Here is a 16,047-nt window from a genome sequence, read left to right on the forward strand (position 1 = left end):
TGACGAAGGCGTGGGAAGGGCGGAGCTAAGAAGCAGCAGCCAGTAGGGGGACTCGGTGGGCGTTACCTGTTTCAGGCGCGATCCCGCTCCTCGGAGGGGGCGGGGCCAGGAAAAGCAGTCTCCAGTAAGGGCGCTGGGTGGGCGTGGCCGGTGCGAGGCTGTGCCCCGCCCCCGGCGGTGAGGGGACGTTGCGCGGCGGCGGGGGCTGCGCGGCGTCCCGATGGTGTGAGGCGGCGCGGGAAGCCGGTATGAACGGGGCGGCCCCTCAGCTCTTTGACCCCAAGGAGCGTGTGCTGAAGTTGGGCGAGAGCTTCGAGAAGCAGCCGCGCTGCGCCTTCCACACCGTCCGCTGTGAGTGGGGGCCGGGTAGCGGCCGGCGCTGCCCCGTGACGGGGCCTCCCGCCGCGCTGGTCGGGGGGCAGCGGGTGTGGGCGCTGGGTGCTTGACCCTCGCGGAGTGAATCAGCTCCCCCCGCGCCCGTGGGCCTGGCTGGTCATTCCCAGGGGAGCTCAGCATCCCCCCCCCACCCGACCCTCTCCTGGCCTGACTGGTCGTACCACGGGGAGATCAGCACCCCCCCTGCAACTCCCCGGGGCCTGACACCGCCTGGCTGGACACACCCGGGGAGCTCAGAGTCCTCCTGGCACCCCTGTGACCCCCCCCCCCCGGGGCACGGCACCGCCTGGCCGGGCGTACCCCCCGGCACCCCTGTGACCCCCCCCCCGGGGCACGGCACCGCCTGGCCGGGCGTACCCCCCGGCACCCCTGTGACCCCCCCCCCGGGGCACGGCACCGCCTGGCCGGGCGTACCCCCCGGCACCCCTGTGACCCCCCCCCCGGGGCACGGCACCGCCTGGCCGGGCGTACCCCCCGGCACCCCTGTGACCCCCCCCCCGGGGCACGGCACCGCCTGGCCGGGCGTACCCCCCGGCACCCCTGTGACCCCCCCCCCGGGGCACGGCACCGCCTGGCCGGGCGTACCCCCCGGCACCCCTGTGACCCCCCCCCCGGGGCACGGCACCGCCTGGCCGGGCGTACCCCCCGGCACCCCTGTGACCCCCCCCCCCGGGGCACGGCACCGCCTGGCCGGGCGTACCCCCCGGCACCCCTGTGACCCCCCCCCCGGGGCACGGCACCGCCTGGCCGGGCGTACCCCCCGGCACCCCTGTGACCCCCCCCCCCGGGGCACGGCACCGCCTGGCCGGGCGTACCCCCCGGCACCCCTGTGACCCCCCCCCGGGGCACGGCACCGCCTGGCCGGGCGTACCCCCCGGCACCCCTGTGACCCCCCCCCGGGGCACGGCACCGCCTGGCCGGGCGTACCCCCCGGCACCCCTGTGACCCCCCCCCGGGGCACGGCACCGCCTGGCCGGGCGTACCCCCCGGCACCCCTGTGACCCCCCCCCCGGGGCACGGCACGGCACCGCCTGGCCGGGCGTACCCCCCGGCACCCCTGTGACCCCCCCCCCGGGGCACGGCACGGCACCGCCTGGCCGGGCGTACCCCCCGGCACCCCTGTGACCCCCCCCCCGGGGCACGGCACGGCACCGCCTGGCCGGGCGTACCCCCCGGCACCCCTGTGACCCCCCCCGGGGCACGGCACGGCACCGCCTGGCCGGGCGTACCCCCCGGCACCCCTGTGACCCCCCCCGGGGCACGGCACGGCACCGCCTGGCCGGGCGTACCCCCCGGCACCCCTGTGACCCCCCCCGGGGCACGGCACGGCACCGCCTGGCCGGGCGTACCCCCCGGCACCCCTGTGACCCCCCCCCCGGGGCACGGCACCGCCTGGCCGGGCGTACCCCGGGGCACGGCACCGCCTGGCCGGGCGTACCCCGGGGCACGGCACCGCCTGGCCGGGCGTACCCCGGGGCACGGCACCGCCTGGCCGGGCGTACCCCGGGGCACGGCACCGCCTGGCCGGGCGTACCCCGGGGCACGGCACCGCCTGGCCGGGCGTACCCCGGGGCACGGCACCGCCTGGCCGGCGGGGCACGGCACCCCTGTGATTCCCTATCCTCACCTCCCATGGGTATAGCGCTGGCTAGCTGGCCATACTCCAGGAAAAATCAGCATCCCCCCTTATAACTCCCCACCCCTGCAGATATGGCATTGCCTGGCTGATCATACCTTAGAGGAAATCAGCACCCCTCCTGACATCTCTGTAGTCTCTACACTTGTCTGTCTATGTTGTACAAGTACTCTCTATGCTGGCAGATGGAGTTGAAGGAGATGAGCTTGAGATAGTGATTGCAGATGGCTTCATCTTTGGGTTGAGAGATGGGGCAGTAAATGGAGAGGCAGACGCAGAGGGGGCTTGGGGTTTTTTTTATCTCCCTTACCCTGGCATTTTGCTGTTGTGAGGATGAGCCTGTGAAGAGTGAGAGGTTGAGAGTGAGGATAGGGTAGATCAGGAGTTGAGGAGATGAAGTCATTGGGGCTTCTGGTGGGGTGAGAGTAGGGGAGCAGGCTGCTGTTGGTGACTGGGAGAAAGAGAAGATGGTGATGGGGCAGAAGGAGAGTATGTTGGATCTTTTTGAACTTGCTTTTGAAAATGTTGGCATGATGCAGCATGGAGAGCGCGGAGGGCACAGGGGGAGGGCTTTGGATAGGAATCAAATGTGGCAAAGCTACTGCATTCTTTGTTTGTATTATGGTAACACCTAGAGCCTCTGACTAACATCAGGTCCCCACTGAGGTAGATGCTGTGCAGAAAGGTACATTTGGTAAGAAACCGTTCCTACCCTGTAGAACTGACAGTCCAAATGAGAACAGAAAGAATCAGAGAAAGGGATTGAACATAAAACCATAAGATGTAGAACTGAGGCACAGAAAGATGAAGCGACATTTGTGAGGTTATACAGGGAGTCTGTGGCAGAGCTGGGAATTGAACCTAGGTCTCTTAAATCCTAATCTAATGTCTTGAATATAAAACCATACAGTTCACAGCAGGTTGTAGTTATTGCTCATGAGAGACTCTGAGCAAGACTAATGAACAGGTGTGTTGCTAGTAAAGTTTGGGGTGAAGTTCACACAGTGCCTGCGTTCTTCATCTAGTTCTTCCTTTTATGTGTACTAAATTCATGTACCATACATTATGGTATATTTTGGGAAACAATAGTGTCTTGGCACAATACTACAAAAATCTGAGTTTTGGGTGAAGCTCTGCCCCTGGCCATGGCAGGGCTCTCAACAATCAAAGATTAAAGGCAGTATTGCTCTCAAAGCTAGTGTGCCCTTCCTGAGTACATAATAACTACTATCCTGGGAGGTGTGTTCTCACAGGTTCTGAAGGTATCTAGGAAACAAATGCTGTTAGGATTATGGTTCTGATAATTTAGGGCTGCAGTTTTTGTTCTGCTGTCTCATTTATTTATAGAATGATCCCCAAGGTTTGGTGTCTCACATGTTCTCTGGAGATTATCCTGTATTCTCTCATACAGTGAGATGAGATGGATAATGTATATTCTGTGAGCAAATAGAATCCTATTTAATAGAATTGACCACATCTTTGGGGAAGAGGGTGTGAGAGGAACCTAAAAGCTGTGAGTGGATTTAAAGAGGTGCTGTAACTTGCAATGTGTTCAGTATTTTTAAAAAATAAGTAAAAATAGGCTCTAGTACTACACCTGCCCTTAAGTTTTCCTGTTGACTTTTGTGGTTTTACAAGCCCTTTTTTCTGTTTCAAAATGTTTCTCTTCCCTGTCACTCTGCGAAGAAAGATGCAAGGAAATCGGCAAACCTGACAGTGCTGTCAAATGCACAAGATAAACAGAAAAGCCATATTTTTCCTCTAGCCTTTGTTATTGTAATCTTATCTTTTATACTTCGTACGAGTAGGTAAACTGGACATTTATTTAGTCAGCCATTTCTGAAAAGATTGGCCAAAATGCTGATTACCCAGCAGCATCCACTGAAGACTGGCATAGTCTCATTCTTACCACAAGAAGGACCAGAACTGTGGTGCTCAGCTCTGTAAGGTGCTGCTAGCAGGAGCTTGAGACCGTTGGAGCTTGTTTAGGACCTTGCAAATAAATTATGCTAGCTGAGTAACAATCATTAGCAGATCTTGTTGGGAGGGCTGACAACTCTGATGAAACAAAGTAATGTTCATCTCTAATTTTCCAGCTCTTTGAAACATGCAAAGAGGGGAAATCCATACCCGCACAGAGACATTGTTAGGTTTCTAAGAATGACTGATGATAAAGGAGATTAAAATAAGTATATGAAGGTGGCTTTTAACAATTCCATTTTAGAGAGAAATATATGTACTTAAAAATAAAAACAACAACCACAACCTTGCTAGTGCATATGGTTTTGCCTTTGATGCTCTTAATACAGTAAGAGCATGCTATAGTTAGGGCTGCATATGTGTTTCCAGTCTACTTTCCTGTTTTTAGTCACAGCTGTCTGCAACTTCCATTTTTTTGGCTGAAATTTTCCAGGGTTGGTCTCAACCCAAAAGTAATTCTGTGGCTTTTTTGGAGGGTTTTTCTTTAAGTATCAGCAAACTGGTTTGACCATTTATTTTGAATGTGAGGTGAACTGGAGAAACTTTCCTTATTAATCAAAATAAAAATCTTTCAACTTTTTTTTGAAGAGCTCCAACACCAAAACTTGATGAAATTTAGGTTGAATATCAGGCAAACCACCTTGACTGTGAGCTCTATGGCTTGTGGAAAAATCTGCTAAGGAGTGGTGGATGCTGCACTAGCAAAGATACTAAGTCATTGATTTTAAGTGCCTCCCAAACTCACCACCTTTTGCTTTTATGAAATGTGTGTCAGTATTTAAGGGACTCATGAAAATCAGGGTGTTTTTTAAATCGTAGATGACTTCAAGCCTGCATCTATTGATACATCCTCTGAAGGAGACCTTGAAGTTGGCAAAGGTGAACAGGTGACAATAACGCTGCCAAACATTGAGGTGAGGGCTGAATATCATTAGGGGATGGGGAAAAGGAGAGGCTTCTCTCACTGAATCACCATATATGTTGAATATAGAAGCGTTTCACATTTCAGCATTTTCAGTTTGCTGTTGTTTCAAGATTGTATGCATGTAGCTTTTAAAGCATTGGGAAAGAAATAATCACACCAGAAAATGCAGAATTACAAAGGTCAGGTATTTATGCTGTAACATTAAGTGAATTCACTGTGCTGGAAATATGCTGTAATTGACAACCCTAAAATTCTCTGTCTATAAAACAAGTACAGCACTGACACTGCCTTGACGTTATGGCACAATCCCAAAGGGGTGGGGGTGTATGCACCACCACTGGGGTGGAGAATTCAATCTCCTGTAATCCCGGATTACTCTTCTAATATTGCCAACAAGCATTCCAGTTTTGGTGGTAGTTTTGTGATGCATGTGCCTGTCTGTTAGAAACTGGATTGTGATTACTGGTTTATTTCAAACTGGTTGGGTGAAATCAAGGCCACACTGAAGTCAATGGCAAAACTGCCAGTGTCTTCAGTAGAGCCAGGATTTCACACTTAGTTACTACTAATCTGAGTTTCTCTTGAATTAGTTGGTAACAGATTTTAAAAGGCTAGAAATGATCAATTACAGTGTACTTTTCATTACTGTAAAGGCTCATTCTGTATTTATACAAATAAGTCTATTGAAATAATGCTAATTAGATATTTTTTCAATTTTTAAATAGGGTTCAACTCCACCAGTAACAGTTTTCAAGGGCTCCAAGAAGCCTTATCTAAAGGAATGTATCTTAATTATCAATCATGACACTGGAGAATGTCGACTAGAGAAACTTAGCAGTAACATCACTGTGAAGAAAACCAGGTAGGTGGTTTACAAAAGAAACTGCTATGTCCCTAACTCATTATGAAAATGGTTTACGGCTGGTACCTGAGTGCACATGCAGTTAGTAGGGTTTGAAACAGGACTATGTCAACCCACAGTAGAGAACTTTTAGTGTACACCCGCAGGGACAATGTGGCCAGTTAGTGCACAGGTGTGCACTAGAGTTTACACCCTAGCTGGTGTGCACCAACATACCACGTAGACAAGCCCTTAGAAATAGCTGAAAGTGTAAATTGGGATACATACCAACTATTCTTAGCTTTTAGCAAAATTTCACTTTTTCCAACATGGTCCTTACAAAAACCTACCCTTGTTCGATGGAATGAAAAAGCATGTCATTATTTTTCTCAAAAAATGACGACTTTATAGCTTTCAAGTCTAGGCTAGTAGGGTAGGTTTTGAACAGAAACATTGCATATCCCTGCAAGAGACAATAACTGTTTTCTCATAATAAGTTTGGAAAATAGCTTTTTGCTACACAAATGAAATTGTTTTGCTGCTGTTTTCTGACTTTGAACTGTGTAAATTAAAATAGCATAAATTCTTGTGAAAGGGTTTAGCAAAATGCTGAGGACGCGTTCTCCTCTTACTGAGTATGTAATTCCCATTAACACATATTCTGATGCTATGTCCACATATAACTCACTTCCACTAGAATTCTAATGAAGTGTTAGTGCATAACTGAAGAAAATGTGAAACAGCATGGTAGAGGATCGGGTCAAAGGGCCAATATGAATGGCATCAATGGACATTATTCTTTTGATGCACAGTACTCACTGCACCTGTATCTTGTTATATGCCAGTGTAGTACTGCAGTGTTTCCCAAATGGTGGGTCCCAAGAAGGTTCTAGGTAGGTTGCCATATCCAGGGGCTGGATTAACCGATCACTGGGCCCTGGCCTAGGCAGATATACACTTCTCCCAGATTGGTGTGGAGGGGAAGCCTGGTGGTATGGGAAGGGCCATCGGGCCAAACTTGAACAGCGCTGTGATCCCATGTGCCAGGTCACAACGCCAGGAGTAGGCAGCTGGTTCTGGTCCCACAGGACAGGAGCCACCACTGCAGGGTGAGTGTGGGGTGGGCTCGCTCTCCAGTCCCCCGTCTCCCAAGGCCTTCCCTCTGTACTGGGCTGCACTAAACCAGAGGTATGGTTGTGGTGTGCTGGGATGGAGGGTGCATATATGTAATAGTGGGTCACAAAAAAAGACAAAATGCAGTTGGTGGATACCTTGTTAGAAAGTTTGAGAACCACTGTTATAGTGTACTTTGAAACTTAAAACTGTAGTGATACAGTTAAGAAAAACATAATGAATAGCTTCACACACAGCTTAGACTACTGTGTGTTTTTATTTTGTTTAAATATTGTTCTTCGGAATCAATTAAAATGTTTCACCCTGTCATACAGAGCTGAAGGAAGCAGTAAGGTTCAATCTCGTATTGAGCAGCAACAGCAGCAAATGCGAAATGCCAGTAAGACTCCAAACAATGTTAAAAATTCTCCACCAAAAGAAAAGATGTCTCCATCTTCTCCTATGGACGACATTGAGAGAGGTAAACTGCAACTATGTCACTTAGTATTTCAGAAATTTTGCAGACTTACATTATAAATAGAGCCAAGGGTTTTTTTGAATGAGGTGCGCACTAGAAGCTGTTACATAGGCAATGTTCTCTAAAGTTTAATGGCTGTCTTGACAAGAGTAGTAATCCAACAGTATTTGAAACCACATAGGATTGAGAATCAAATCAATCCTTAGTCTTATGAAGGTCATGATTAGCATTGCTTTAGTTCTCACTGAGTCCTCCCACTGCTGCTGTCTTAAGCTATTCAATTGTAGGATTGTGGCACTGAAGCCAAATCAGCCAGTCCTCCACTTCTTCCTCACTCCACCTGTCCCTCCTCGTTCTTTGTCCTTTGCATACAGCAAATCTTTGGTTAAAATGCTTTACAACCCTTTTAGTTTTTAATAAAACTCTAAATTTGTGTGAGTTCATTATCATGTAAACCTAGTCACAGAGACTCAAATAGCACCCTGCCTTCTAAATCAGATCAGACCTGCAGAAGTGGTTCCCTAAATGGTAAGAGACAACTGAACACTTACATAAATCCCATCCTTGAGAACCATGCCATATGCTATGTTCTTGGGAGACTTTGTTTCAGTAGGAACCTTTGTATTTAATTCAGTAGGAGACACACTTTTTCCTTTTAGTGGATGGGGAGAGAAAAGCAGGTGTTAATCACTTGCTATATGAACACTAACAGGTGGTAGCTTTATTGATCTGAATTGATATTGGCTCTCAAGGATGTTCTGGATTCTTTTAAACAGTTTTTTCCCCCAGATTTATCATTATGCAGATGTCTTTTCTTTGTGATTAAGACAAACTTTGACCAGAGTGTCTTACTCCACAGAAAGGCAATTAAAAGTACCTAAGGCTGCAAAAGAAACAAAGTGGTGCTCAAGTGCATGAGAAACCTGAGAATTTTTCTCCGTGGTCTGTTTGTTTTGTTTAGAACCTGTTCTGAGTGCGTCACCAAGACTAACATATCCCAAAGCCCTGTCCCTATGTGCTGCCAATCAGATTTATTTGTTTAGCCACAGTAAATTGTGTGCTGGGGTCTGGATGGTTTCCTGCTAGCTATTCTAAATTTTTCCCAGACCTATAAAAAGAATCAATAAGGATTTAATGAAACTGTTCCATAATTTAAAAATATGGGTAATTGCTGCAGGTATCCCACAATGCTTAATTTGTGATTGAGAACAATGAATGTCTAGACAAACATGTACATGTTGTTTATAATACCAAAATTGCTGCCAGCCATTGCTGCTGCACCTTCAGATGTTCCACTGACCGATTCCTTTTTTCACTATCTGTCCCTTGAGTCTAAATTGAGTTATTGACTCCTGTCAGACATCTGTAGAGGTGTTAAACAAAGCCTGAAAAATAAGGCTTTCTAATCAGAGGCAGATATTAAGGGCGAGTTAGGTCATGCTGCCCACTGAAGTGTAGGGGGCAGCACCTTGGCCAGCAGCCTTATCTGAACCCTAATTCATCTCTGCTCTGAAAAGCATGTGGCCTAAAAGTAAGACAGCAAGGAGTGGAGGAGAGGAATATGGCATACAAGTAGGGTGATCAGGTTGCTTGTGTACCCCACTTCACTCCTGGATCTTATGTCTTTCAGTTTAGTCACTTACGACTTGTAATAATGTTGTGACATTCACTACAGTCACTTGCTTGTGCAGCACTTCCCTTGTTGCCATTTCCTTTAAACTCTGAGACTCCTCTTGCTTTGTTTCTTAATTAATCTACATCTTATTTTCAGAGCTAAAGGCCGAGGCTAGCGTCATGGACCAGATGAGTAGCTCTGATAGTTCGTCCGAATCAAGAAGTTCATCCTCCTCCTCATCCAGCAGTGAAAATAGTTCTAGTGATTCAGAAGATGAGGGGGCTAAGCCTTCTCTGCCTATGTCAATGCCATACTTGCAGCCACAGCCTGCTATGTCTGCCATACCACAACAGGCCATCCGTGACATGGATGCCAGTCATAACAAATCTCAAGAGAGTGGTGGCCATATGATGAATACACTAAGTAAGTACAGAAGACAGTGCTCTATGAAAAGAACAATCTCATGCTTTAGGAATCTAAAAGGAAACCAGAGACTCTGTAACTATGTCTCTATTGTAATTAAAATTGTGGGAAGAGATGCTGGGGTTCGATTGTTCAGTTGAGTTCTGAATTAGAAGTTGGGCTAAAAGTTACTTGACCATCAGAGATATTAAATTAAAGCTGATGCAGTTTAAAGTAGGTCATAGGCCGTACTGGCGTCCTCACAATTGCATACATTGGGACTATAGGACAGTAATTTGTGTTGAAAATGCTTGAACTGCTTAGGCACTCCCAAAATATATGTGTATGATTTCCTGAGTAGATGATACTGGAATAATATTGTCCTGGTACTAATCAGTTACAAAAGAAGGTTATCCTAATCCAGTGGTTTTCAACCAGGGATACATGTACCTCTGGGGATACGCAGAGGTCTTCCAGAAGGTACATCAACTCATCTAGATATTTGTCTAGTTTTACAACAGGCTACATAAAAAGCCCTAGCGAAGTCAGTACAAACTAAAATGTCATGCAAACAATGACCTGTTTATACTACTCTGTATGCTATACACTGAAATATAAGTACAATATTTATATTCAGATTGATTTATTTTAAAATTATATGGTAAAATGAGAAAGTAAGCAATTTTTCAGTAATAGTGTGCTGTGATACTTTTGTATTTTTGTGTCTGATTTTGTAAGCAAGTAGTTTAAGTGAGGAGAAACTTGGGGGTACGTAAGACAAATCAGACTCCTGAAAGGGGTACAGTACTCTAGAAAGGTTGAGAGCCACTGTCCTAATCCACGCAGAAGTCTTGTGATTCATGGAGGCCTTTCTAATCTACAAGGTGCCAGTCCCCTCCTATGTATGTAGGGAAAGGAGGATGTTTCGTACCGTTTCCATGTTGAAGGGATGGGAGAATACCAACAACCAAAACTGATTCACAGTGTTCTGCTTGAAGAAAATTATGACAAACTTAAGATATTTAAAGTACAACTGGGATTTTTTAATACATATTGTTGTCCAGAAAGAAGAGTATCACTGGTTTGAACAGCAACAAGCAACCACGTAGGTAAAGGTCTTCAAGCTTAGCACCAAAATAAACCAGGCCTGATTTTTCAGAATTGATGAGCACCCACCGCTGCTGTTTGAAAACAAAGCCACACTTTTAATTAAGTGCCTAACTTCAGGCTCACAAGTTTGGAAAAACTTGGTCATAGGCCCTAATTTACATAGTGATGCTATATACTGAAGTTTTTTGACAGTTTACACTGGTTATAGTGAAAATATCTCCTACATAATCTGTATGTCCTCTTGTGTTTCACTATTATAAGGAATTAAAATTGGTAACAAGCTAGTTGTATATTGTGATGATGTAGCTAAGCTTACAATCAGGTTTCTGTTATAAGCCTTATTTTCATATACCACTTCCTTCACAGGAATAAGATTAGACTGAAAACATCTGATCATTGTGCAAGAGGACTAAATTTTTTGCGTTAACTTCCATGGCCTAAAGCAACTTCCATGGCCTAGGCTTCATATTACAATCAGTGTATCTTTAGAAAGTTCTGTATACATCAGTCCCTTCACTCCAGACATGAAAATACTTTCAAACTTGCCATTTTACACACATTTAGGGAAAAAAAACACTTTTGAGAATAAAATGAACCATCTTAAGTGATTAATGGCTAGTTCACAGCTACAAAGCTCCCGTTGAAAGATTTATGCCCAAGTACAGGTGGCTGCTGCCACCAGTTAAAACTGTCATAGTGAAACACCCTGATGTCTTAAACTTGCAGAAATACCAAAACCACAGCAAGGAGCCCAGGAACCCTGTGGGACTTAAGAACTCTGCAGGGAGGGAGGTGGATCCTCTGACCCTTGTGAGCGGTCTAAAACTTCATGCTGGTTTAGCTATAAACCTGCTTAAAATTGAGCTCTTATCCAGTTTACCTCTGTTACTTTAACATTTTAAGCAGCTCTGTAGATCTGTGCCATCTCCAGTTCTCCACAAATGCCTTTAAAATGTGAACTGCACCATAATAGGGTGGTGAGCTGAGATGAAAAGGCACTGCACACTGGCTGCTGTGGGGAGCATGGCTCTCCAGCTACTCTCCTGCTGAGCTCCTGAGGCATCACCTGTGCAGTTTAGGAGCACAGCAGGAGAGGAGAAGTAGCAGTGAAAGCTAGAGAAGCAAGACAGGGAGCCTGTGGCCTCTGAGTCTTGGGAGATCTGCTGGGTGTTGGAATTCAGAGTCAGGGGTCCAGCATAGAAATTTCTTCCATCTGAAACAGTATCTTACATAAACAAATGTTTAAAACAGCAAATCTTAAGATCAAACTGTTTAGTGGTTGTGTCACATTTGAGGTGTGACTTCAATGGGGCTATTCAAATGCATATATTTAAGCATGAGCATGTCCGCAGAATTGGGGCCCTTGAGGGTTAGTTGGGTATTTTACTATGTGCAGTCCTAATGTTACCTTAAATGTAGTGGCAATTAGAATTTGGTGGGGCATAGGGGGTTAGTCAAATCACTCTCATTAAGTCATACAGCTGAAGCTTTGCAGAATGCTGAAAATGCACTGGTCTATGTCTGGAGCATAGTTACCTCTTAATATTGCCCTGTGTATAGAACCTACCTTTTTAGGTAGCCTGGCCTCAAAGGCTTTGCCCTTTCCTTGCTATGAGCCTTGTCCCCAAAATAATTCCTCATCTACTTTTGAAATTGATTATATAGGCCCATAACTTGTGACACAACATGGGTGGTCTAAGGTATCTGCAAGAGAATATTGCATTTAAAAAATAGTGAAAAGCTGCTCTGTTTAATTTCCTTTTAAACAGAAATTACTAACAGAACAAATTAAAAATTCCGTGAAGGAAGATGCCCAATGACTTGCTATCTCTGAGATCTCTTGTTTGCTCACTCCTATAGTGCAGTTTTCATCCAGATATTTTTTATTCCAGTTGCAGAAGCACTTAGGAGCCCCAGTCATGGACCAGCCCCACTGTGCTAGGCGCTATACAAACACCGAACAAAAAGATGGCCATTTCTCCAGAAAGCTGACAATCTAACACTTCTCCAAGAACTTATTTAAAAAAAGCTAAATACTGTATGGGACCACTGATTAATATCCCAGTACATGGCACACTCTGTAATGAAACCTACTTAATATCTTGATAATGTCAACCAGCTCATCAGCACTGTGAAAATGGACTGTTTTCCTGAAATTATTTCCCTACTTTACTTCTGCTATTTGTTAAATCAGTTGAGCCTAAGTAATGTAGGTGTTTTTTTAGAGTCCTGGGTGAAGTTAGCTCTCCATGTTTTTGACATGTGCACCAGCCAATGTATCTGAAACTTCTTATGCTGGGATCGTGCAGGCTAGAATCTTTCTGGAAAGTTTGAGGCAACTATGAAAAGGCCTTTGCGAGGCATGGGTACAAAATGGAGGTGGATTTCATTTCAGGGTTATTTTTCCAAACACTTTTTTTTGGGGGGGGGTGAGGGAGAGGGGAGTTTGTCTTATTGCGGACACCTTGGCATGAAACTCCAGATTTGTTCCAACCTCTTGGATTTCATGAGACTGTTGTCTTTGGTGAGCATTAGATGGCTTATTTGAGGAATAACTGCTTTTGAAGGCTGTGACCATGTGGATGGCTATGACCTATTTTTGGAGTGGACTGTGGGGAAGAGGCAAGAACAGCAATTGGGGAACTAAAGGGGTAGAGGGGTAAAGGAGAATATTTTGGAGAACTACGTGATTTGAAGTACAACTGTAGCCATCCTAATGATACTTCTTATTTTGAAATAATACTTCTATTTGAGTAGACTCTTAGCCATCTCTGCTTTTTAATGTAAAAATAAAATACAGAGGATTTCAAATGATATAACCAAGTGGTTAGGCGTACATTCTGTGTCTAGTACTTATACTCTTCCAATCCCATCTGTGCTTTTAATCCTCCTCCTGCACTACAAGCAATTGCTTTTCACTGTTCATGTCAGAGGCAGGTAGAGTGTTCTGTGCTCTGCTGCAAAGGGCCACGCTGTAACCATTCCCAGAGATAAAAGTTGCCGAGGACATGGTGCAAAACAAAGGAAGTGTAAACACAAAGCTTTGTTAAGGGGACTCCCATCAACTTCAGTCACTCTTATCTGAAAAGCTCTGACCTACCAATCGGGAGGTACCCATCCAGGCGTGTCCTCTCCCCCTTTATACTAACCCCTTGTTCTCATCTCCCTATAATGACCTCATAAGTAATACTAAAGATTGCCGTAACTGACAAAGTTAGGAGCATTTGACAGTACTTTGTGTATAGTTGCTTTCATTAAATCATAGAATATCAGGGTTGGAAGAGACCACAGGAGGTCATCTAGTCCAACCCCCTGCTCAAAGCAGGACCAATCCCTAATCTTTGCCTCAAATCCCTAAATGGCCCCCTCAAGGATTGAACTCACAACCCTGGATTTAGCAGGCCAGTGCTCAAACCACTGAGCTATCCCTCCCCCCTCAGTCACTTTCCTATTTGTTTAGGCATTTCACCCAGCAACAAGGGGAGGGAAATTCTTTTCTTGTTTCCTTTTTTTTTTTTTTTTTTTTAAATAAAGGAAAATGCAGTTGCATAACTACCAAGCTGGCAGGGGAATAGAAGGGCTGATGCAGTATCTGAAATTGCATCTAACTCATTTTAAAAAAAATATAGATTTGCTGTTGACAGTATCCCTTTAATTTCATCCTATATGTGGGAGATGGTGGAGTGGGAGAAAAACTGCTTGTCAAGTTGAAAAAAGAAATAGCAGGGAGAACTTATTTTCTGTTAGTTATATAGACAGCTGTTGCAAGCACTGGATAGTCGCTTTTCTTGTGTCCCATTTTAAAATAACTCCCGATTAATTTTTTGGTGACAGCATACATAAATATTTCCTTTGATCTTTTGTTTGCTGTCTTGCTCCACAGCCTGATTATTTTTTTGAAAAGGTGTGTCAAACAGCTTGTTCTCACCTTGATTTGGATACTACTTTGCTCTCAAACAGATCCAAGAGGCATTTAGATACATGCAGACAGCAATAACTCCTATCCTATTGTTTTATTTTTTTAATGAAACTGCATTCCCCAGCAGCTTCCTTGCTGATCAAGTATCAGAAGGTGGATGGGAAGCTAGCTAGTCCACTGTGGCCTGCTTGCACTAATTCCCGTACACAAACTCATTCAATCTGGTGGGTTAAGTGTGAGTAATGTGGGGCTTTCAAAGGTCACATAAGTGATGTAGCCCTAAGACTCTCACTCCAGTAGTTAAGACAACAGATGAGTTTTTAAATCTATACAATGTTTTGGTGTTAAATTCCTAATAGAAGATACTGGATGGGGGAAGAAAGAACTTCTTGATGGAAAAATAGTCTTAGTTTAATGGAACTAATACAATGACTTTATCTTCTATTTTAGGAAATGACTTGCTGCTGAGTGAATCTGGAAGTGACAGTGATGACTGAACAAGATTTTGGCCTTCATAAAGATGCATCACCTCTCTTTGCTAAAGCTGTCATAGCATCTGTTTTGCACTAAGATTAGATTACCCAAGATTGAAATGAATGTCCTCAATTTTTGGAAATAGAGACATCTTAATTTTCTACTGGCACATCAGATCTATGGTACAGCAGCCCTGATGTCTAATCGCTGCTCTGGGTACTTGTTTGTCTCTTCCAAATTACTGTATTACAGTATCGGTTCTTATGAACGGATTCTGATTTTTGCCTCAACCACCTGTTGTACTTGAAACTGACTTATAACAGCTAGTTACTTTATATAATAGATATGGGAATGGGGGAATTTCTAGTATTTATGGAGGCAAGTTTCCCTCCTGTCCTTACAGATAATGCTGATTTCATAACTTTATTTTATTTTATTTTTTTTGAGAGGGAGGGGATGGAAGGAAGAACAGCTGAGATCTGTCGTGTTAACTACATTGTTGTTCTGTTCACAGTTCATAACTTTAAGGAAACTGGTGAATAATATGGTCCACTCTTGCAGTTACAGTTTACAACACATCACTGAATTTTTAGTTTAATTGTATTATAGGACTTTTTATATTTCTGAGCCTTATGTCTCTTAAGGGAACTTTTCCTTTTCCCTGCCTTTACTTGGACCAGCTGGAATCCTTACAGCCTCTTCCTATCTGTATTTAGATAACTACAAAGACAGCAATGGCTTTCCTTCATTTAATTCTGTAACTGAAATCATATAATTCCTTTCTAGGAGTTTAATACAATTAATTTAATAAAGCAATATTATTTATAATTTTAATGGGACTCATTGGTATGATTATGAGAATTCTTAACAAGAGGTAACATGGACTGAATTTTCTTTGGCATAGCCTTGCCAGTGAGCTAACAATTAAATTAGAGAGAGGTGATACAAGTGAGTATGAAGTCTAAAATGTCTAGAAAATAACATAAAGAAAGAATCTCCACATTGGCATCCTGCACATTTGTATATTATAAGGCCAGAAAGAACCACACATTTTAGAATGGCAGATGATATGCGCAGTTTATCTGAGTTGCAAAATGTACAGATGTAGGAGATAGCCACAAGAAACATCAGGCAGAGAAATACTATAAACAACTGACT

The 16,047-nt window shown here is 45.0% G+C and overlaps 1 protein-coding gene across 1 annotated transcript; it reads left to right on the forward strand.

Annotated features, from left to right (window-relative positions):
* Window positions 1–160: 160 nt before the first annotated feature.
* On the forward strand, window positions 161–15,723 carry EAF2 (ELL associated factor 2). The gene is made up of 6 exons (XM_075117739.1): window positions 161–351; window positions 4,832–4,926; window positions 5,663–5,799; window positions 7,227–7,372; window positions 9,141–9,407; window positions 14,866–15,723. The coding sequence occupies exons 1-6, from the start codon at window positions 249–251 to the stop codon at window positions 14,910–14,912; spliced, it is 795 nt and encodes a 264-aa protein (XP_074973840.1). The 5' UTR covers window positions 161–248; the 3' UTR covers window positions 14,913–15,723.
* Window positions 15,724–16,047: the final 324 nt, after the last annotated feature.

This window comes from Caretta caretta, chromosome 11 (assembly GCF_965140235.1).
Source record: "Caretta caretta isolate rCarCar2 chromosome 11, rCarCar1.hap1, whole genome shotgun sequence".
Taxonomy (NCBI): Eukaryota; Metazoa; Chordata; order Testudines; family Cheloniidae; genus Caretta; species Caretta caretta.

Coding starts and splice junctions, on each gene's coding strand:
- EAF2 (XM_075117739.1), top strand. CDS start 249: ATGAACGGGGCGGCCCCTCAGCTCTTTGACCCCAAGGAGCGTGTGCTG. Junction 7,373..9,140: donor TATGGACGACATTGAGAGAG/GTAAACTGCAAC, acceptor TCTTATTTTCAG/AGCTAAAGGCCGAGGCTAGC. Junction 9,408..14,865: donor CCATATGATGAATACACTAA/GTAAGTACAGAA, acceptor CTTCTATTTTAG/GAAATGACTTGCTGCTGAGT.